Below are 24,755 nucleotides of genomic sequence, written 5' to 3'. Positions count from 1 at the left end.
TCTCTAAAGTACTCAGGAGCAATGGTGTCTCTCTGGAGACTAAGGTGCGCCTGATACAGGCCATGGTCTTTGCAATCGCTTGTTATGCATCAGAGAGTTGGACAATGACTAGGGAGGACAGAAGGAGAGTTGATGCTTTTGAGCTGTGGTGCTGGAGAAGAGTACTGAATGTACCATGGACTGCCAGGAAAACAAACAGATTCATCTTGGAGAGGATTAAACCAAGCTACTCCTTGGAGGCAAGGATTCTGGGGCTTCGTCTGACATACTTTGGACATGTTGCCAGGAGGTCCTTGGAGAAGGACATCATGCTTGGGAGGGTGGAGGGACAGCGTAGGAGGGGAAGACCCTCTATGAGATGGATTGATTCGGTGACTGGGGTAATTGGGATGGGTGTGTCAGAGGCAGTGCGGTTGGTGCAGGATAGAGCAGGGTTTAGGGCTGTTGTGCATAGGGTCGCTATGAGTCACAAACGACTCGACACATAACAACAACAACAACAACAACTAGTAATCAATGTCTTTTATCAACCCTTTTCATCAAATCCCTATTACACCATGCCTAGATATTAATAGATTTGTAAATTTTTATTTTTTTCTCTTCTCTGTCATACTTTTTTTCATTAATTTTAATGGAAGTTTACAGAGACTTAGGATTTCCATTCATTCATTGTTGCACTTTTCTCCCTGTCCACCACCTCCCGGCCCCAATTCGCTCTTCTCTTTGAAAAATAAAAGAAAAATTATTAAGGGGAGCTCTGGTGGCCTAGTGGCAAGGAGCTGCAACTACAATCGCAGAGGCGCACGGTTCGAACCCACCAGATGCTCTGCCAGGGAAGGAGGGACAATCTCCTCCTGTACCAGTCAGATCTGATTTGATGGTACACTCACACAAAAATAATAAAATTTTTTTTAAAAAAAGGAAAAAAAAAAGAAAAATTCTTTCATTGTTATACAATCCCTCCCCCAAGTCCACTCCACTGTGCACCCTTCATTCTGGACTCCTGTCATGACAATAATACCTAATCATATATCCCTTTTAAACAGTTCTCTCCTTCATCTATTTCAATGCCGTATACATTATTTATCCCATCTTTTTCAGTCTTCCCTCAACCCAGATGTCAGTTCCGTTTTACAACAGTGACACTATGCTCTTTGTAAAGATCACAGGCCAGTTCTCCTCTACCACATGGGGGTGCTGTAACTCAGACTCAGTGAGCAGCACTCCTGGACCACAAGGCAAAGCAAGAATCTTCCCTGCAGAGTCCTGAATTCCTCCGTTTTTAGCCTCCTCGTGTCTAGGACTAAAACTGTGAGACAGGACAAAAGGAAATCCTGAAAGCAATGATCCAGGATAACTTTACCAGTCTTCTCTAGAAAACTAGGAAAGCAAGCACAAAGCCATGGCCAGTCATTGAGTACAAACATCTGTGCACATTTAGTAAAGGCACTTCCAGAGCAGTCTATCCCATAGGACATGGAGAAAGATAGTGACAGAGAGAGACAGAGAGAGAGACAGAGAGAGACAGAGAGACAGAGAGACAGAGAGAGAGAGAGAGAAAGAGAGAGAGAATGAATATGAATGAATGAATGTGCAAACTTACTTGATACATAGATTACGGTGCCTTTTGCATCCACATCCTGCTTCACTTTGCAGAAGACGCTGGTGCCTGTTGACCTAACAAAAAGAACATGGCTCAAAGTGAACATGGACACATCAGGAGTGAGCTGTTCTCCTTGGATTGGTTCACCTTCCAAATAACAGTATATGTTATCCTGATTACTCCTAGAAATGTAACACAAGGTGACACTGGAACCTTCTTCCACGACTTTGTCCTGGGGGAACATGAAGAAATGACCATTTCCAAGAGAAGCCTTTACTGCAAGACATTAAAAAAAAAAAAAAAGACAGCTCAGTTAGAAAAATACTCAAAATCTCAAAATTAAAATACCCCTTCCCCTCTTGACTCCCAGCAGCAGCAAATGACATTAACATTTTTTATCTTCCTTGGAAAACTGAAGTCTCAATTTCTACACCTTTCAAACTTGTACTTCAGTACTTGCTTAAAGAATGTAAAAAAAAAAAAATCCTTTCCGTCACCACTATTATCACACCAATACCACAATACCACAGCTCCTTCTGCTGTGACCGCTACTGTTGTTATGTGCTGTCACATTGGTTCCGACCCACAAAAAAGTGTGGAGCTTGCCTATGGGGCTTCTAGGCTATACTCTTTATGGGAGAAGGCAGCCAGGCATTTTCTTTAGAGGCACATCATTACCATTTATTGATTACTGCCGCAGATCAGGTAAGCAGTCATAATGGTACAGAGGTTAAGTGGTTGGCTATTAGCTAAAAGGTCTGAGGTTTGAATTCATCAGCCATTCCGCTGAAGAAGAAGAGGGTAATTAGTTCCCATAAGGATCACAGTTTAGGAAACTTCACGAGGCAGCTGCATTCTCTCCTACAAGGTCGCTACAAGTATGGACCAATTGGGCAGCCTGAGGTTCTAGGTATTGTTATTACAATAACAGCAGTTTCTTTCTGTCGATTTCCAGCCTGGTGAGAAGTCCATGTTTAGTACTGAAGAGTCTGTGACATCACTTAGGACTGTGTTGTGTGTAACACAGGGGACACATTCACGCTTTTGTCACTGCAGCTGTGTGCTGTCGAGCAACCTACGAAAAACAGCTCTGGAACTTTCCCTCCTGATCTCGGATATACTCAGGCCCACGGTTAGAGTCACTGCTGTCAATCCACCTCATGGAACATCTTCCTGCCTTTTGCTGATCCTCTGCTTTTCTCAGCATGATGTCTTTTCCATACACTGGTCCTTTCTGACATGCCCAAAGTAAGTAAGATGAAGTTTCACCATCTTAGTCCCTAAGGAGCACTCTGGTTACATGCCCTCCAAGACAGATTTGTTTGTTCTTTTGGAAGTCCAATGGATATTTAGTATTCTTTTTTAAAAAATGTATCCTTTCTTTGGTATTAACAGGTTGAATATATTGTTTTTTAAAAATTCACATTAATTCATTGTTACACATTTTCCTCCCTGTCCCCACTACCCCAGTTCACTGTTTTCTTTGGGAAAAAAGTTCTTTCATTGTTATATAGTCCCCCTCCCTGCCCCCAGACCATTTTATTGTGCAACACTTATTCTGGACTCTTGTCATGCCAATACTACATAATTATATGTTCCTTTTATACAGTTCTCTCCCTTTTCTGTCTCATGCCATATTTATCCCCTCTTCTCTCAGTTTTCCCCCAACTCCCATATTAGTCATGTTCTATAACAGTGGCACTATGCAGTATTTGTCCTTTTGTGATGGAGATATTTCACTCATTTTGTATATTTCATGAGTTCTTTGTTTTTTCAGTGCTGCATAATATTCCATCCTGTGACTATACCACAGCTTCTCTACCCATTTCTTTGTTGACGGAAACTTGGGCTGTTTCCAACTCTTTGCTATTGGGAACAAAGCCACAATAAATATGGGTGAGCATATATCTGCTTGGGTGGCAGTTCTGGTTTCTTTAGGGTATATTCCAGTAGTGCAATGGCTTGGTCAAATGGTATTTCTATTTACATCTTTTTGAAAAAGCACCATATTGCCTTCCATAGTGGTTGCATCATTTTATACTCCTACCAACAGTGAGTAAGGGTTCCAGTCTCTCCACAACCTTGCCAATATTTGTTGCTTGGATATTTAGTATTCTTTTCCAAAAAATTCAAAGATCTTGGTCTTTCTTCTATCTTTATTCACTGCCCAACTTTCAGATGTCAACAAAGCAACAGAAATTCTTTGTGGTTGGACATTTGGGCTGTTTCCATGTTCTTGTGATGGTGAATAATGCTGCTATGAACACTGGTGTACAAATCTCAGTTTGTGCCTCATATTCTCAGGGTAAATTCCAACTAGTAGAATAGCTGGGTCATATGGAATTTCTATGTTCAGCTTTTTAAGGAAGCGTGAAACTGCCTTCCAGAATGGTTGGACCATTTTACAATCCCACCAACAATGTATAAGAGTTCCTTTCTCGTCACATCCTCTCCAACATCTATTACTTGCTGCCCTGTGAAACTTTTTCACTGTTACTGGAGTAAGGTGGTACCTCACATCATACATAATAATCAACTCAAGGTGGATCAAAGACCTAGGAGTAGAGGATTGTGATTGTGCTGCAAACCCAAAAGTGGCACCTCTCTGGTGGTTCAAATCCACAGCTGCTCCTCAGGAGAAAGATGGGCAACCTCATGCCATGCAATTTATGATCCCTGAAAACTGTGAGAAGAGTCAGCTATGAGTTGATTCCAAGTCCACAATAACAGAAGAGTTAATCTTTACAATAGTAGACTGCTGGGTATTTTGCTGAGATGTTGAGTGGGTTTGAACTGAATACTTTCAGTTAGCAGGCAAGTGCTTAACTGCTCTACCAGCAAGGCTCCTTTCTAGATCAGGGCCAATTCCTGTTCACACTCTGATTACAAAATATAAAAAAAAATTTATTAGAACACTGCCATTCTCACTTGCTTACATATTGTCTGTGGTCTATTACTGCTTTTGCCCAACACTGGCAGGGTTAAGCAATCATGACAGTCTCAAAGCCCAAGACTTTTATTATCTAATCATTTACAGAAGAAGTTCTGTGACATCTACTACACATTTGTCTAGTCAATTGTCCACAATTTATGTTCTGTTTTACTTCTCATTCTACGATCAACTGACTTTACATATTTGGAAAATACATATCTAATTGTCTAAGTTTGCATAATTATCTCTGCAAATAACTTTGGAGGTAAAACTTCAGACATTTATCATCCAGTGACAAGTTCCAAACATACACTTCTCAGTTATAAAGAAAACTGTCTCCAGACTTACTCTAAGGGAATCTTTCAAACTGCAAGTAATAGGAAATATGAAAACCTTCTCTCCTTCTAGCCACCTTGCTTCTTACCATTGTCTTTTTCCCATGAAGTCCAGTTGCTCCAGGCCCTGGACCCTGGGAACTTGGCATCACCCACCAAACTCCTTATTCTCACAAAGTGAGTGGCACATTCCAGAGGCAGTTCCGATTCCCAGCTCCAATGCAGGACTTGAGTCCCCTTCACAGTGGCACTGTAGTTCCCCTAGAATGAAAGGGGGAAAAATCTGGAAACATGGTCCTGGAAAATAGTTTGACTAACTTAGAACCAAAGGCTAAACCCAGGAGGCCCTGTAGCTCCCTAGTGTAGCTGTGTAACCTTCTCTTAGCAGGTCAGCGCTCAGGAAGCCAGCAACAGCCTCTGCTTTTAGAAGAGTCTACTCCCCATCCCCTACCCCTGGACCAACAGGCACCATCATGAGAGATGAAGAAAAGACTAAAGTTGTCACAGATTTCATCTTGCTAGGATCCAAAATAAAGACCTTGGGTACCAGGAGTCAAGAAATAAAAAGATATACTGCTTTGGGAAAATCTGCAATGACCCATGCATGGTACTAAGGAGCAACAGTGTCAATTTAAAGAATAAGGTGCACCTGATTCAAGTCATGGTCTTTTCAACTATTTGCTTTGCATCTGAAAGTTGGGCAATGACTAAAGGTGACAGAGGAATCTATGCCTTTGAGCTGAGCTGTGGTGCTGTTGAAGCATTTAAAAATGCCATGGAATGTCAAAAGAACAAATACTCTTGGAGAAAGCACAACCAGGGTGCTCCTTGGAGGCAAGGATGGTGAAAGTTCACCTCACATACTTTGGACAGGTTGTCAGGATAGGTCAGTCTTTGGAGAATGACATCAACCACCACGCTCCTTAGTCTCATGAAGTGAATCGCACACCGCAAAGGGAGCTCAGATTTCCTGCTCCAACGCAGAACTTGGGTCCCCTTCATGTCAGCACTGTAGTTTGACGAAAGAGAGGAATTCCTGATCCTCAACAAGATGGATTTACACAGTGATTGTCAAGTTTCAGAGAGGATGAGGATGGGACAGGGTAGAGTCGCTAAGAGTCCTAGTGGACTCAATAGCACCTAACAACATCCCTTGTTGTTACCTGCCACCAAGGAGACCCTAACTCATGTTGACCCAAGGCCCAGCAGAACCAAACCATACTGGCCCCATGCCATCCTCACAGAAGTCCAATAATCTCGAGTTCACTGTTTGTCTGTGGCAGTAACACACTATGAGTGCTTCCCACCCCGGGCTTCATCTTCTTGGACTAGGTCAGAATATAGTCTGTTACGGTTAGATTTTCAGTGGTTGATTGATAGAAATAGATATCCAAGTTGTTAATCCTAATCTATCTCTGTCTAGAAAGTGCTGGGAAGTGTCCATATGGACGAGCCTGCTGGTCCTTAACATACTGGTGGTTTTGGTGGTGGTGATGGTATTACCTTCCACATAGCCAGCTACGACTTAAAGGGTCCTTGCCCTATCCTGGTCTTCTCTGTCCTGCTTGACCTCATGTTACAGTCACTGTATCATCTTGTTCAGGGTCTTCCTCTCTCTCTGACCCTCCACCTTTCCCCAGTATGATGTCTTGTGAAAGTAATTTGTTTTATTTAGATCCCTGTTATGTGATATTTGACAAATTCTTGACCATTAAAAAAACCCAAAAACCAACACAAAAAAGTCACTGAAGTGGAGTCAGTACCTATTCATCACTGAGCCTCCAGTGGATTTTCAGACACTGTAAACGGCACAGGAGGAAACTGCCTCTATTTCTCCCTCGGAGAAAACTGGTGGATTCAAAGCAGTCTGAAGTAAACCAGTTACACAGTGTTTGTGTTGGCAGAGTAACTCACTAGGCACTTGGCCACCAGGGCTCTGAATTAGAGTCCACTGTGTCTATGCACCAGTTTCTTTAGTCATTCTTCCGCTGACGGGCACTTGGGCCCTATCCAGCCCTTTGCTATGAGAAACAGCCAGCATGTAATCATTTCGAATACACTGGTTTTCAAGCTCATTTCTTATTTCCGCTGATATGCTCAGCTCAGACATCCCCATGACTGCATAAAGCCTGGCCCTGGGCCTACAGTCTGAGGTCGGTGATGAATTACTCAGTCTGTTCATTAATATGCACAAAGTTTGCTTCTCCCCAGGCACTCTTTGTGTAGATTCTGTCTGACCTCAGTTTGTCCTTCGTAGGTCCTTAAAGTCCTCTAAATGGAAGCAAGAAAACTTTCCTGGCATGTGCCAATTGAGATTTATTTTTTTTTCGATGTGATTATTGTCATAGGGCCATTTTCATCAATGGAAGTTAACTTGGCCTCTCCAGATCTGGGGACGTCCGTCACAAGTTGTGGTCACAGGCATTTACAAAGAAACCAACTGAAATAAAACTGAAGGGAGTTCTGTTCCATGACTGACTCTTACTCCACACACAAAATCACAAAGAAAGGGGTCAGAAGGAAAGGCCAGAACGTGGGCTTCCAGGATGACTGTGGGTGTTGGAGGCTCCGAGTGGCAAATGACATGGACAGACAGCTCCGTGTCACCCTGCAGCAGGAAGCACCTGGATAAAGCAGCTTTTTATCAAGGAAATAAAAAAAGGTAGTAAATCTGGCAAAGAGGAAGTAAAGCTAATCTTACTTGAGGCTGATAAAATCTTATAGTAAAAAAAAATTCCAAAAACTAAGAAAACTATTGGATTTAACAACTCAGCTTAGTAAAATGGCAGGGCACAAGTTCAATATACAAAGATCCATTAGATTTCTCTAGAATAACTAAGAAAACACTGAGCAGAAAATAAGGAAAATAAGTCCGTTTATAAAAGCTCCCCATAAAAAGAAATACTTAGGAATGTATCTAACCAGTGGTACAAAAGACCTTCAGAAAGAAAACTATAAAACACTACCACAAGAAACTAAAAAAGAACTACCTAATAAATGGGAAAATACACCATGTTCTTGAATCATAAGCCTTAACATTGTGAAAATGGCAAAACTACCAAAAATAATCTATAAATACAATGCAATCTCTGTACAGGCACCAGCATCATTTTCCAAAGACATGGGGGGAAAGAACTGACCAGACAAGAACCCAGACAAGCTAAAAGATGGTGATGAAGAAAAACAAAGAGGCCTCACCCTCTCTGATTTTACATCTCACTACTCGGCCAACTGACTGGAAGAGAGCTGTATTTGTTCCCATTCCAAAAAAAGGTTACCTGACAGAGTGTGGAAATTACTGAACAATATCATCAACATCATATGCAATCAAGATTCTGCTGAAAATTATAAAAAACACCAACCCTGGAACAGCACATCAATAGATGTGCAGGCTGGGTTTAGAAGAGGTTGTGGCACTAAGAATAATGTAGCCAATATTAGATGCATCATACCTGAGAACAGAGAGTACCAGAGGAATAACTGTTTGTGTTTCATCGACTATGCAAAGGCATTTGATTGTGTGGACCACAAAAAACTGTGGCTGACTCTGAGAAGAATGGGAATCCCAGAACACTTGATTGTGCTCACATGAAACCTATACTTGGACCTGTAGGCAGGTGTCAGAACAGAGCCAGGAAACACAGTATGGTTCAAAATCAGAAAAGGTGTACACCAGGGATTCATCCTATCTCCATACCTTTTCAATCTATATGCAGAACAGATCATCCAGGAGGCTGGGTTCTATGAGGGGGAATGTGGCATCAGGATTGGAGGAAAACTCATCAACAACTTGTGTTACGAAGATGACACAATAGTACTTGCTGAAACCAAGGAGGACCTGAGGCATTTGCTGCTGAAGGTCAAGGACTGCAGCCTTCAATACGGATTGAAACTCAACATCAAGAAAACAAAGATTCTTACCATTGGGCCAATTGGCAGCATCATGATAGACAGGGAAGAGACTGAGATTGTTAATAGCTTTAACTTGCTTGGCTCCACAATCATCACTCTCAGTACCAGTAGTTATGAAATCAAATTGCATTGGGAAAATCTGCTGTCAGGGACCTCTCCAGAGTACTGAAGAGCAACAATGTCAGTCTGGAGATGAAGTTGTAAGCTGTGCATGATCCAGGCTATGGTCTTCGCAATTACTTGCTATGTATCAGACAGAGAGCTGGACATTGACTAAAGATCATTGAAGAAAAATCGATGCCTTTGAGTTGTGATGCTGGAGAAGAGTATTAAATACACCATGGACTGCTAGGAGAACAAACAGGCTCATCCTGGAGAGGGTGAAACCAGTCTGATCCTTGGCAAGGACTTTGAAGCTCCATCTGCAATAATTTGGGCATGTTGCAAGGAGGCACCAGTCCTTGGAGAAGGATATTATCCTTGGAAGGGTGGAGAGATAGCACAAGAGAAGATAATCCAGGATGAAATGGATTGACTCAGTGACTGAAGAAAAGGGGTAGATGTTTCAGAAATGATGAAATTGGCTCAGGATAAAGCAGGGTTCAGAGCTGTTGTACAGAGGGTCACTATGAAGATGAGTTGACTGAACGGCACATAACAACAACAACAATAACTCAGTCACTAGAATTTGGGTGGCCTAGTGGTAGGAAACTGCACTGCAACTCCAAAGGAACACAATTCAAATCCTCCAGCTGCTCTGCAGAAGAAAGATAGGCAATCTCCTCCTGTGTGATTCACTGCCTCTGAAAATCCACTGGAGGGTGAGCTATGGGTTGGTTCCAGCTCAAAGGTACCAACAATAAAAACAGTCAGCCACAGAGAGCTCTGGTGGCTTAGTGGGTAAGGAGTTGCACTGTCAAGCCTTAGGTAGGCAGTTTGAATCTACCAGCTGCTCCATGGAAGAGAGATGAACAGTCTCCTCTCACATGATTTACAGCCTGTGAAGGGTCAGCTCTGAGTCGGTTCCAACTGCATGACAAGGAGTTGTGTTTATCCAACCACAGTCCTGGTACAATCACAGGTATGTTGATAAATTGAATAAAACTGTGAATTCAGAAATAAATCCATCCACCTACAGACAACCGACCTTTGACAAAGTGATGAAATTTATTAAGTGGGGAAAAGATAGTCTCTTTAGAGATAATCTTAGCGACAGCTTAGAAATGGTGTTAGCAAAACTGGCTACCCATCTGCAGAAAAGTGACACAACACCCATTCTTGACACTATATATAAAAACTAATGAAAGATGGATCAGAGGCCTCAGAGTAAAACCTAAAACTATTTAGGTCATCAGAGAAAAAACTGAGGCTAACTTGGGAGCCCTCAGCCATGGCTTAACTAGGATATTAAATATAACTGACACACAATCAACAGAGGATATATCAGGTGATCTGAATTTCCTAAAGATGAAATCTTTATGTACATCAAAAGAATTCTCCAAGAGTGAAGGAAGAACTTACAGATAGGGGAATAAATATTTGCCAAAGACACATTTGACAAGGGACTCATGTCTAAAATTTAATAAAAGTCCAACATATCAGCAAGAAAAAGGCAAATAACTCAATCTAAAATGGGCAGAGGGCATGGATACTCATTTCACAACAGAAGATATTCGGATGATCAACAAATAAAGAATTGTTCCACATCCCAGGAAAGACAGTACAGTTTGATAAATGTTCAATGCTCAATAAATGTTAGTGAGGATGTGGAGAGATTGGAAATTTCATGCATTCTTGGTGGAAATGGAAAATGGTGCAATCGCTACAGAAAGAATTTGGGTGTTACCTTAGAAAGTTGGGAATAGAAATGTAATTTGAGCTAGCAATCTCATTCCTCTATCTATCTATCTATCTATCTATCTATCTATCTATCATCTATCTATCTATCTATCTATCTATCTATCTATCTATCTATCTATCTATCTATTACCTTGCCATCCATCCTAAAGAAATAAGAGCTTTAGCATGAACACATATAAACACATCATTATTTACTGGATCTCTATTAATAGCTAAGAGAAACAAGCTAAGTCCATCAATTAAAGATTGGCTAAAGAAACAAGCTTGGAGGCAGGAGTAGCATCCACTTCCATAATAGCTTGCCTCCGGAAACCCTATGAACCTGGAGAGAGGATGAAAGGCACCCAAGCGTCAAGGACTCTCCTTCATAGGGTCACTATGAGTCACCTGTGACTCGATGGCACTTAACAACAACAAAGAAACTGTGGTATATTCACACAATAGACTATTATGATTTACTTAAAATATATTAAAATGTAATGAAATCACGTACAAAATGGATGACATCAGAACAGATTTTCTCATTGCACCATGGGCCGGGTGAGGGGCAAGAGAGGGGGAGGGAGGCAACAGTGCAGCAACAAATGAATGAAAGCCCTACCTTTCTTTAGAAATCTAAAACTTTAAAACCAAAAAGAAAGCATAATTCTCAAGGGCCCTGCTCATGAGGTCTGAGTGGTGTAAATGGCAGTTAACGGAAAGGTTGTTAGTTGAAGTCCCCTGAGAGACACCCCAGAAGAAAGGTCTGGAATCAAATTTTAAAATAATCAGCCACAGAAACCCTAGGACTTATGGTTCTACCCTGAAACACAGGGGTCGTCATTAGTCAACCCTGACTCGAAGGCAGTTTGCTTTCCTGGCTTCATCCTCCTAAACTGAAGGGAGCTTTGAAGTGTCTCAGCCTCAGGCCTCACACGTTCGGACTAGGCTTTATCAGGGCATCAGAAAGGAACTTTCAGAATAATGAACAAAAATAACCATATCAACAAAACTACTTACCACCCAGATGACATTGGAAGTTACAATTCTACTCATCTGTATCTGAAAAATCATTTGTAGTTCCTGATGCTGAAAATGGCTGTGGACGTGCCACTGTAAATCCAAGCGTTGGTGCGTAGAATTGGCAGAAATTTTAAGTAACTCAGGAGTCAATGGCAGAGATTCAGACAAGACTGAAAGAACAAGACACGGTATGAAATAATGTTTAATGACAGCAGAACTAGCCACAGACAATTAAACAGCTCAGCAGAATAATTTTTTTTCCATTTTGGAAAGCATTACTCATATGTGCATTCTAGACTCAGAGAACTTGAAAAGCTGGGAGAAAATTTAGAAAACAAATTATAGATTAAGAAACTAAGGCCCTGTTGTTACTGTGTGCAACTGAGGTGGAGCTGACCCTTCAGAGGGTTTTCAGAGGCAGTAACTCACACAGGGGGAGACTGCCCATCCTTTTCCCACAGAGCAGCTGGTGGATTCGAACTGCACACCTCTGAGATTGCAGCACTGCTTCTTACCACTATGCCATGAAAAAATGTAGGCCTAGGTGAGAGAAACGACTTGTTCAATAATACGCAACTAGTTAAGAAACTGATGCATACTCAAAACTGAAAGAGCTGCTATTCAAATAGCTCTGGTGGCACAGTGATTGACGAGTTGCACTGCCAACCCAAAAGCAAGTGGTTTGAATCCACCAGCTGCTCCACTGGAGAAAGCCCACTGGAGGGTCAGCTGTGACTCAGTGGCAATGAATTTTGAAATTTATAACAAGGCTAAAGGAACAGGATGTTTTAGCATAATTTCATATTTCTAGAAGTCAGAAGAACTTTGTCATTGTATGATGTCACATTAAAAAAAACCCCAACCCTAACAAACCCAAATGCACTGAGACCAGGTATGAGCTTCACCAGGAGTGGCTGGAAAATGATGCAAATGCAGCACTGATTAATGGTAGAGTGCACAGCCTGTTACTTTACATGCTGTCAGTGAGTATCTTACCTGGGAAAGTGAGCTGGTGAGAACTAGGTCACAGACTTAGATCAGTAACAACAAGAGCTTAGGCTGCTTACACACAAACCAGTATCACAAAAGATTTGGTTCTTTCGTTTGGAAGTTTAGAACCACATCCTTGTGGGACATCCCATTGTCCTAATAACAGATTTAGGACTCCGTTCTACCTCTACTCTGTCTGCATACTGTCTGAGGTCCGAAAACGGAGCCCTGGTGGCTAGTGCACTACATGTTTGTCTGCAAGTGAAAAGGCCCCCGCAAGATTAATCCAGCAGTCACTCCAAGGGAGAAAGATAAGCAGTGTCTTCACATAACAATTTATAGCCTCAGCAATCGAATTGGCTGGGGAGCGGGGAGCAGGGGCAGGTGATGATGAATGGCTGATGGTGGAAGGATGGGATCCGAAAAGCTTGGCAGCAGCCACCCAAGGCACACAAACAGGGCCCCTCTATTCACTTGGAGCAACAGAGGACAAAGAAGAGTTAGGAACAGGATGAAGAACTAGAATGTGTGGTTAACACACATGTGGCCTCATCAATAACAACACCCTTTGATGTGAGGCCTTCAGAAGAATGGGATACCACCCAATAATTAAGTCCACGAGGAAGCACAAAACCAATCTACATGTCTGTCAAAGGAACGAGAAACTTACAGCGCCTTGCTATAAAGAATACAATGCATATATCTAGTAATTTAGTTTTTGCAGTGTACTGTCGAGTTGGAACCAGCCCACAGCTGACCCTCTGGTGTGTTTGCAGAGTCAGTTAATCACTCAGGAGGAGACTGCCCATCCTTCTCCTGCATTTTAGTTTGCAGTACATCATCAGACCACATCATCAGTACTTCTCATAAAGATAGGTAGAGTTGGAAAACTGAGTGACGGTCGGTGCAAGGCGAACTCAACGGATGGCGGGGGTTGCTTTTAGGTTTGTAAAGTGAGCACATATCCCATTTCCAGACATAATCACTTCTATTTCAATGCTCTGCCCATAAAATCCTTCTCACAGAAATGTCTTCAAGCTGATAAAGAATATTTAGTAAAAACCCTACAGGTCACATCTATACATTATATAAAATTGATGCTCTACTCTGAAGGTTAAGATCCAGACAAGGTGGAGATTGAGATGATCATATGGGATCGGGCCAAGTTTCCATCTGGTGTTCACAGGGTAGCTGTGGGTAACAGTGGACACGACAGCCCTTACCAACAATATTTATGTGAAAGTGAATCAAGAAGACCGAAGAATTGAATTATAGTGTTGGTCAAGATTACTGAATGTACCCCGGACTACCAAAAGATCAAACAGATCTGTCCTGAAAAGAAATGCAGCCAGAATACTCCTTAAAAACCAGGATGACAAGGTTTTCTCTCCTCTATTTTTGGCATGCTATCAGGAGCAAGTTTCTAGAGAAAGACCTCATACTTGGGAAAGTAGCAGTTGTGTGTCATCGAGTTGGAATCAACCCATAGTTGACCCTCCAGTGGGTTTTCAGAGGCAGTTAATTTCATGGAAGGAAAGTGCCCATCCTTCTCCAGTGGAGCAGCTGGTGGATTTGAACCACGCACCTTTGGGATTGCAGCTTCTTGACCCTCAGTAAGAGAGACTAACCCAGTGGCTGCAGCAGCGAGCTCAAGCCCATCAGTGACTGTGTGCACATGAAGGCCTGGGGTGCTTCATCCTATCGTACACAGCTTACCTTGAATCCAACTGAACAGCATCTAACAACAGGTTAAGGAACTCAGTCTCATTATTTTCCAGATGATGAAACTGAGGTTTAAGAAAAAGCAAGTGATTTCTCCAAGGCCCCTCAACCACAAACCCAGGTCCTTGGCACCTGGTCCAACCTTCCTTCCTGTAGCTGGAGTGGAGTGTAGTCAGGAAGAGCAGGCTTCAAATCAGACAGGCCTTCTTCTCAATCACTGAACCTTCTCCCTCTTCCCTCACCTGGCTGGCCCAGCACACGCGAGGAAATAAAGCATGTTCTACTCAGAATCGGAGCTCTGGGGGCCTAGTGGTGAGGAGTTTCACAGCCAACCCAAAGGCATGTAGTTAGAACTCACCAGCTGCTTCATGGGAGATGTAGACAAGCTCCTTCCACACAATTTACAGCATCTGAAAACCCTCCCGACAGAGGGTCAGCTCTGAGTTGTTTCTAATTTGATGGTAATAACAACAATAACTCCTCAGAATCACCTTCCATCTGTGTTTGTGCTGCAGTGACAGTGGTGGTTAATATGTCGCTATGATGTTGGAAGCTTTATCAGCAGAGTCACTCACGATGGTCTGGTTTCAATGGAGCTTCCGGACTCCAGGAAGACAGACCAGGAAGGAAAGCTTAATGATCCACATCTTAAAAGTTGTTATTGTTATATGTGCCATGAAGTTGTGTGTGACTCATAGCAACCTTATGTACATGAGCTCTGAAACCTGCTCTATCCTGAGCCAATCTCATCATCTCCAACAGACCTAATTCCATTTCACCAGTCACTAAGTCAATCCATCTCATCCTGGGTCTTCCTCTCCTGTACTGTCGCTCCACCCTTCTAAGCTTAATGTCCTTCTCCAAGGACTGGTCTCTCCTGGCCACATGCCCAAACTATGTGAGATGGAGCTTCAAAATCCTTGCCTGCAGGAAGCAGTCTGACTTCACTATTTCTAGGACAGACCTGTTTGTTCTCCTGGTAGTCCATGGTATGTTCAACACTCTTCTCCAGCAACACAGCTCAAAGGCATTGATTACCCTTCTATCATCCTTAGTCATTATCCAGCTCTCTGATGCATAGCAAGTAGTTGTGAAGACTATGGCCTGGATCAGGAACACATTAATCTTCAGACTGACATAGTTTCTCTTCAGTACTCTGGAGAGGTCCCTGACAGCCGACTTTCCCAATGCAATTCATCTTTTGATTTCTTGACTGCTGGTGCCAAGAGTGTTGACTATGGAACCAAGAAAGCTGAAGTCATTAACAAACTCAATCTTTTCTCCGTCTATCATGAAGCTACCAATTGGCCCAGTGGTGAGAATCTTTGTTTTCTTGGTGTTGAGGTTTAACCATATAGAAGACTGCAGTCCTTGACCTTCTACAGCAAACACCTGAGGTTCCTCCTCAGTTTCAGCAAAAAAGTCTGTGTCCACTGAAAGTCTACTTTACCTTCAGCAAGGCAGTCACTGAAAACTCTACGGATCACAGGATATTGTCCAAGACATCAACTTAACCTGCCCTCAGAAGGGATTGACCACTGGAAAAGAGAATGAACACTCTGCGGATCACAGGATATTGTCCAAGACATCAACTTAACCTGCCCTCAGAAGGGACTGACCACTGGAAAAAAGAATCATCTTTGACAAAGTGATGAGCCCGGGAAGTGGAGCCTTCAATCAGATGGACCATTGCAGTGCTCCAAACAATGGACTGAAACATTCTCAATGATCTTGAAATTGGCATAGGGCCTGTTAGTCTCAGGGTCACTATGAATGAGAGCCAACTTGACAGCATCATAAGATGAGCATCATGTGATTACAAAGTATGTAATTTCTGGAAGAACATTTATTCTGAAAGGAAAACATATAGTACGCTATAGTAATTGTTTCGAGTAACAACAACAAACCAAACCAAAAACAACAAAAACCAAACACTAGTGTATAGAGAGAGCTACATTGGCCTAGTGGACAGAAAGTTATCCTACCAAGCCCAAGGTGGGTGATTTTAATCTGCTACCCTCAGGCCGGGTTCAAATTGTTTTCCTGTCAAACATTCTTCTAGGAGGTATAGCACTGATCTGTGCATTGCTGTACAGAGGTAACTCGTGGTTGCTGGGATGCTGAACACTGTGACACTGATGTGCCAAACATGGTAATGGGTACACATGGTGGACAGTGTTTGGTGGAGCTTCCCGATTAAAACAAGCTTGGAAGCAGGGGTGGCATCCACTTCCGAAATGGCTTGTCTCTGGAAACTCTATGAACAGTGCTCAGGCCTTTCATTCATAGGGTCGCTATGAGTTGTCTAAGACTCAACGGCACCTAACAACAACAACAACATACTTGGTATCATCTCACTTTTATGAAATATATAACCACATCTCTATCTGCCTATGCACACCGAATACTGGAAGACAATACAGACAGACTGTGGGTTATTAAGAAAACTTGTACCTATGAGAAAATGTGTCCATGAGCAGGCATAAGGGCATGTAGCTCTTAGTCAGCTTTACGTTAACTCTAAACTAACTCACTGTCGTCCAGCCAGAACCAGCTCACAGCTGACCCTTCAGCAAGTTTTCAGGGGCTGTAAATCACTCAGGAGGATATCATCTGTAACCTTCCCTTACTGTGAGAAAAAGCTTGGAACTTTTTCAATGCTTTATGAACTGCACGTGAAACAAGAAACAAACAAAACTGCATGAGCAGCAAGTGGAAGCAACTACAGAAGTGATACAGAATTTGCTGCAAAGAGAGGTTGGTTCAATTGTTCCAAAATGAGGGGAAATTTACAATAAACTAAAGATCAGGGCTTCAAACTCAGAGGCCAACTGTGCAGCTTGAATGTGTGGCTCTCCAGTCTTGACAATTAGCCAGTCTCTTAAGACATGATACATGAAAGGGCTCACTAGCTTCTGCCAACCATCCCAATCCAGGCTTCAACCATAATTTTTCCCACTCTGCTATCATGAAGAATCACCCCAACAGTGAAAATTCTGGTCTGGTCCTGTTTTGCTTCATAGCTTTGAAGAGTCAGTTCTAAACCACACATTAAAAGTAAAATAGGAGTTGTCTATAAGTCGGTTGGATGTTTGTATCCCGGAGACGGCCTGTTCATTAGACCTACACTTAATGATGTCTGGCTCATAGAGACATGAGCCTTGGAAGAGAGCTTTGGCTGTGTCTTCTTGATTGAAAGAAGCCAAGTTTGGCTATTTAAAAGGAGTCTTCGGGCCTGAGCTTGACTGGTTGGCTGAATGGGATAGCAACAAGTCCGAGTGAAGTCTTAGCAGGTACTTGGTCATGTGCACCGGGAGGTGAGATAAGAAATGCAAGCTATGTATGTGCAGGGAAGAACAGAGTTACCAGTCAATGGAGGCATGCCTGGCCAAGGGTTCTGGAAGCGGAGAGGAAGACGGGTGGAGAGGAAAGCAAGGAGAAGGAGGTGGCCTGGTTCAGGAGGGACATTCCAGTTACAGCAAAGCACACTGACAAACACGTGTGTGTGTGTGTGTGTGTGTGTGTGTGTGTGTGTAGGGGGGTGTATTTCAAGGAGCTGACTGGTAACCAAGCGGGTAGGGAGTTATGCAGCCAACTCAAAGTCAGGTAGTCAAAATTCACGAGCAGCTCCATGTGCAAAAGATGGGCAATCTTCTCCACAGCAATTTACAGACTCTGAAACCCACTGGAAGGGCAGCTACTACAGTCAGTTCGAACTCGATGTTATTAGGTACTGATAAGTTGACTATGACTCACAGTGACCCTTTCTATGAACAACAGATTGGAATCCTCTCCTCTTCCACGCCAACCTCACAATCTCAGGCACACTCAAGCCCATTGCTGCAGTCACTGTGCCAATCTACCTGGCTGAGGGTCTTCCTCTGCTTCGCCATTCCCCACCTTTCCAAGCATGATGTCCTTCTCCGAGGAAGAACCTCTCCTAGCAACCTGTTCAAAATATGCCATCTTTGCCTCAAGGAACACTCCAGGCACACCTTCTCCAAGACATATTTCTTTTTTCTTTTGGCCGTCCATGGGATATTCAGCACTCTTCTCCAATACCACAGCTCAAAGGCATAATTTTTCTGATTCGACCTCCTGTTTGAAAACCCCTTTGGTTGGCAGTACGGGGCTGGAATCCAGTTTGAAAGTCACCTGCAGGAGCCAGGTTCTACAGAAGCTTGTTTGCTGGGACTGGTGAGCATTATGGTGGAATGGTGATTTGCTAAGGGGAGTGAGATGATGTGATTCAGCCTCCTGGTCTGTCCATTGCTGTACAGAGTTAACTCGGGGCTGCTGTGATGTTAAACACTGTGACACTGATGTGACAAATGCAATAATGGTTTACCCATGATAGACAGTGTTTGGTGGAGCTTCCTGGTTAAAAGAAGCTTGGAAGCAGGAATGGCATCCACTTCTGAAATGGCTTGCCTCTAGGAACTCTATGAACATGGAGAAAGAAATGATGAAACTTATACAAGTGTTTGGGTCTTTCGTTCATAGATAGCTATAAGTTGTCTATGACTCAATAGCACTTAACAACAACATCCTTATTTACTGTCCAGCTCTCGGCAGCATACCAAGTGACTGAAAAGACCGTGATCTTAATTGGCCACATCTTAGCCCTCAAACTAACATGATGGCAATGAGGTTTTTTGAGTGTATATTTTATTCTTAATAGTATGTACTACACCCAGTGATACAGCACATAATCTGCTGATATTCTCATCCCCAAGTATTCTCTCACAGCTGTTCAATGATGTGATTTACTGGTAGGAACACTGCCATACAGATTTTATTTTCTGAAATGACTCTAGAACTGCAGTTGCTTAAAAACATGGGCCAAAATGCTGATCCCTGTGTTAAAGGAAACAGGCAAATTCAGGAAGCAATGAGATGTTATAGCAAAACACATGAAGAAAAAGAGCCATACAAATAATTTCCACCGATTTTCTGACTCGAAGTCCCATGCCCAAGGATAATCTAGATGATCCAGAACTTTCCACAGGTGGACTTATTACCAACCAATCACAAAACTCCAATGCAAGTTCTCTTCATCATCAGAGTAAGCTTTTATGATTTGTATGTCATTACATATGCTAGTGCCATTGTTATTAGGTTCTAATGAGTCAACTATGCCATCGGGTCCAGCATGACTCACAGCGACCCTAATGAATAAAAGATCTGAATCCTGCTCTATCCTGAGCCATCCTCACACTTCCTGACACACAGAGCCCATTACAGCAGTCACTGTGTCAATCCACCTAATTGAGGATCTTCCTCTCTTTCGCTTCCCAGCATCCTCCACCCTTCCCAGCATCATATCCTTCTCCAAAGAATAGCGCTTCCTAGCAACGTGCCCAAAGTAAGTGAGGTGAAGTCTTATCATTCTTGCCTCAAAAGAGCACTCCGGCTGCACCCTCTCCAACACATATCTGTTTGTTCTCCTGGGATGTTCAGTCCTCTTCTCCAACACCACAGCTCAAAGGCACTGCATGTGTATTATCTACTTAAAATATGCTGATAATTTACACTTAGTGATTTCAACCCTCAAGGACAAATAAAAGATAATATTTTAAAAGATACATATAACAAAAATCTTTTAATGAAAATGTTAAATTTTAAAAAGTAGATATTCAACTTACCACAGCTCAAAGCCATCAATTCTTCCTGTATCACCTTTATTCATTGATGTATAGCAAATGTTTGACAAGACTAAGGCCTCAATCAGGGCACCTCAGTCTTCAAGCTGACATCACTGATTCTCAATAATTTAGAGAGAAGAATTGATGTCCTTGAGCTGTAATGTTGGAGAAGAAGTGCTGAAGATCCCATGGACTGACAAAAGAAGAAACATATATTGGAAAAGGTTCAGCCAGAGACAATAAAACTTCATCTTACATACTTCAGGCATGTTGCTAGGAGAGGCTATTCCTTAGGGAAGAATCATGCCTGAAAAGGTGCAGGGTTGGCATAGGAGAGGCAGGCCCCCACCCAAAAGGGTTGACACGGTGACACCACCTATCAACAACAACAACAACATTCAACTATGTGTCAAAAGGCTTTGCATCTGTGTCATAGGAATAGAATTCCTTTGTAAGGACTACCTGAAAATGCAAGCTTGATGTAAACAAAAGGCGCCTTGGTTATGCTGAGGTCAGAGAGCCTTAGACACAGCACACCACAAAAATGTGCTGGATCCAATAAGTGAGAGCCACTGGTGAAATGACTTGTGACACAGTTGGCGTTAAATGTCTGGGATTTCCTGGTAGCCTGCTTTGTGGCATGTGTCCATCTGGGAGCACAGAACTCTTGCTGATTCTAACCTTTCTTATCGTACAGGCTACCCATTCCATCAACTTGTACTGTGCTTAGAACCTGCACAGAAGGCAGGGTGAATACCATATACACTGGAAAAGACCCAGATGTGTCCAAGGAAAGGGAAAACAAAATGTGCAAATAATCAGAGTATCATTAAGACCACCCATAAGGGAACGTGAATGAAGATAATTGTAAAACCTTGTAGCAGTTCATCAACAGGAAACTGGCAGAAAAGGGAGCTGAACTCAGGAGAAGAATGAGGGATATTATTGTTGATGACAGACAGACTGGCTGAAAGTAGAGACAGTCAGATGCTTATCTGTGTTTTACTGTCTATGCAAAAACATTCCAGTTGGCAAGTCACCAGAAATTATGCGTAATATTACAAAGAATGAGACTTCCAGAGCAGTTAATTGTGTAAATATGGAATCTGTACATGAAGTAAGAGGTAGTTATCTGAATAAAACTAGAGGATACTGCAGGAAAGGTGAGCGTAAGGATTCTATTGGTTCACCATGCTTACTTAATCTGCATGTTGAGCAAATAATCCAAGAAGATGGACTATATGAAGGAGAATCAGGATTGGAAGCATCAGGAGTGGAAGAAGACTCTAAGAACCTGTGATATGCTGGTAACACAATCTTGGTGGCTGACTGCAAGCTGACTTAGAGTACTAACAGATGAAACGTAAAGACTACAGCTCAAAGTCAAGAATTTGTCATCTTCATTTATTTATACTAGTTTAAATTGCCTTATCATCGAAGCAATGGTCAAGAAATCAAATGACATATTTTACTGGTCAAATCTGCTTCAAAAGTGCAAAAGAGTAAGGATGTCACTTTGAGGACTAAGGTACACCCAGTCCAAATGATGGTATTCTCAAATGTTTCATGTGCATATAAAAGCTGCTCAATGAATAAGGAAGCCCAAAGAAGAACAGATGCTTTTGAACCATTGTGTTGGTAAAGAATGTTAAACATACCATGGGCTTCCAGATGACTGGACACATCAATTTTGGAAGATGTACACTCAGAAGAGAAGCTACTGAGAGTTCATCTCACGTACTCTTGTTATTAGAAAGGACCAGTTCTTGAGGAAGAACATTTTGCTTTATAAAGTAGGTTAATAAACATGAGGAAGATCTTCATTAAAATGGACAGATTCAGTGATTGCAACAACGGGTTCAAACATAGTAATATCTGTGAGGATGGTGAAAGCACAAACGGTGTTTGGTTCTGTTGTACCCAGGGTCAGTATGATTCGGAATGAATTTAACAGCACTGACCGCCACCACACACTACATATGAGAAACCCTAACTTCTACCTTACAGCCCTAAGTCATTGCATGATTACTAATTTTTTCTACAGTTTAGGGCTCACATACTATGGGCTTGTTGCCAGGAGGGACCAGTCCTTGGAGAAAGACATCATGCTTGGCAAGGTGGAGGAACAGCGCAGGAGAGGGAGAACCTGGGTGAGAAGGCCTGCCACAGTGACTGAGGCAATGGGGGTGGGTGTATCAGAGACAGTGAGATTGGCTCAGGATAGAGCAGAATTCATAGCAACTGCTCATAAGATCATTCTGTGTCACAGTCGACTTAAAGGCACATAACAGTAACAACAATGATTTTTAAGAAATCATAAAAAGTTACATCCTCCCATGTACCTTAGACCTAGAATAAATAAACCTAAAACTACAAAATATGAGACAGAAAATTGCACCATATCATTACAGCCTTTTCTCTTCCTAAATCTCTCTTGATGGACTTTTCAAGGAAGGTGGGAAATTTTACAGCTATTCCTTGTCAGATCATTTTGATGAACTCATGGACAGTAATTGTGAGGATAGTTGTTCAGAGCATCCATCTGTACTCACTGTTCCAGTTAAAACAGAAAAGATTCACAGAAAGTAGAAAATTTGAAGTTTAATAAAATGTGGAGAAAGCATTGAAAACTATGAACTGACAAAAATGTTTTCAAGTTTATGAATCTACATTGAAACACATCTGAAGTAATAAACTATACATAACTATTTTGGAGGTGCTGAATTCTTATTGACCTTATTTACAAGGGTGATTTTTCCTGAAAGTTCTTCACTGGGGAAATAATGCTTAAGTGATCGATGGTTTATTTCTTTATCTATAGGTATTATTTCCACACATGGCATATTAAGTTATGACTAACAGCTTCAAAATAAACATAGTTGGAGAATACTAAACTTTTTCTAATCTAGGGACAAATACTGGTCTGATACATCTTGTGCCTTTATCCATCAAGGTGAAGAAGGAACTCCAGTGATGGCCAGGTAAAACGCACCAACCATGAAATTCTGTGGGATTATTATCTCTAACTCGGTGCCTTCATGATGAGGAAAACAGGTTAAATCTCTATTAAAGTGTGGTTAGGTGCCATTACCACTCACAGTGTCCCATATACAACAGATCTGAACCTTGACCTGTCCTGTGCCGTCCTCGCCATCTACAATATACTTGAACCCACTCTTAAAGTCAATCCATCCTCTTGAATGTCTCCCTCTTTCACTGACCCTCCCCACCTTTTCCAGCTTTTTTTCCGAGGACTGGCTTTTCCTGAAAACACTCCCACAGTACGTGAGATGAAGTCTCACATAGATCAAGGAGATCAGGACTAAAACAGCCACCACTTTGAAAAGCTGATGGATGGCCTGGGAGCTACCAACTTTGAAAGAAAAAAGAAGTAATTATTTTTTTAAAAGCATAGATTTCCTCATTTTGTTTTCCTATGTGGTTTTTAATGTAATTTCAAAAGCAAAAACAAGTATTTCATTGTTTTCTTAAAAGTCTCAATTTCTTTATTTTGCCTCCTCTGTGGCTTTCCCGGTTTATTTCCCCTACTTACCTTCTCTCCGGTAAGTGCCCAAGAACAGCAACACCAAAAGGAATGTTTTCTGACAGACAGCAAAGACAGCCATAGGTTCTGGTTTTCTAAAAAAGAGAAATTACAAAGAAGGGATGTGTTATTTATTTTCATATGTATTATCAATTCCAAGCAATTTTTTTGGATGAGTTCTAGAAGATGCTGGGATTGAAAACCAGTAACTTTTGCGTTCATTCTGATTTATAGTGAAACCACATGTTGCAAACTGGTTCTGAACTTCAAAGCATTTCCAATGGGTATCATCTTTTGGAAAGAAATTGCCAGACTTTTCTTCTGTGTTAGTTGTTAGGTGCCCTGGAGTACAGCTCATATTGACCCTATGAACAACAGATCTGAACCCTGTCTTATCCTATACTATCCTCACACTTCCTCACACACTAGAGCCCATTGCAGCAATCACTGTGCTAATCCATCTAGTTGAGGGTCTTTCTCTACTTCACCAACTTTCCACCCTTCCCATCATCATGTCTCTCTTCAAGAAAGAGCCTAGAAACATGTTCGAAGTATGTGAGGTGAAGCCTCCTCATCCTGGCTTCCAAAGAGCACTCTGGCTACACTTTCTCCAAGACATATTTGTTCATTCTTTGGTAGCCCATGGAATGTTCAATGATCTTCTCCAACACCACAGCTCAAAGGCTTCAATTCTTCTATCATCCCTATTCATTGTCCAGCTATCAGATGCACAGCAAGTGGTTGGAAATACCATGTCCCCAATCAGACACACTTTAGTTCTCAAACTGACGTTGTTGTTAAGTGCCATGGAGTCGCAGGTGACTCATAGTGACCCTATGAAGGAAAGTCCTCAAAGTTTGGGGTCTTTCCAAGTTCATAAGGTTTCCGGAGGTAAGCTATTATGGAAATGGATGCCACTCCTCCTTCCAAGCTTGTTTTAATCGGGGAGCTCCCCTCCCACTCTCTGTCTGCATTGGGTAGCCAACCATTAACACATTTGACACATCAGTGTCACAGTGTTCAGCCTCATGGCAAACACAAGTTACCGCTGTATGACAACTTGTACACCAGGGCTATATGACCTAGAGGAATGTATGAACAAACAATGAAAGACAGGCCCAAGGGCCGTGGATTAAAAGTCACCCACCTCCTTCATAGGGTCGCTATGAGTCACCTGCGACTTGACGGCAAATAACAACAATAACATCAA

General features: G+C 42.1%; 1 protein-coding gene across 1 annotated transcript in view; it reads right to left on the bottom strand.

The window, feature by feature from the left end:
• The window catches only part of LOC102846668 (oncostatin-M-specific receptor subunit beta-like), a 97,553-nt gene that overhangs the window by 61,711 nt on the left and 11,087 nt on the right, over window positions 1-24,755 (bottom strand). Inside the window, exons 2-4 of the mRNA XM_006889578.1 lie at window positions 11,642-11,814; window positions 4,960-5,131; window positions 1,604-1,879 (exon numbers count right to left, since the gene is read on the bottom strand). Of these exons, the coding sequence (XP_006889640.1) occupies window positions 1,604-1,879; window positions 4,960-5,131; window positions 11,642-11,814 (621 nt within the window). The remainder of the gene's footprint in view (window positions 1-1,603; window positions 1,880-4,959; window positions 5,132-11,641; window positions 11,815-24,755) is intronic.

Source organism: Elephantulus edwardii, unplaced genomic scaffold (assembly GCF_000299155.1).
Source record: "Elephantulus edwardii isolate Elephantulus edwardi_28Jun2011 unplaced genomic scaffold, EleEdw1.0 scaffold00079, whole genome shotgun sequence".
NCBI lineage: Eukaryota > Metazoa > Chordata > Mammalia > Macroscelidea > Macroscelididae > Elephantulus > Elephantulus edwardii.
Note: the sequence above shows the minus strand (reverse complement) of the source record. Positions and strands in the feature narration are given on the sequence as shown.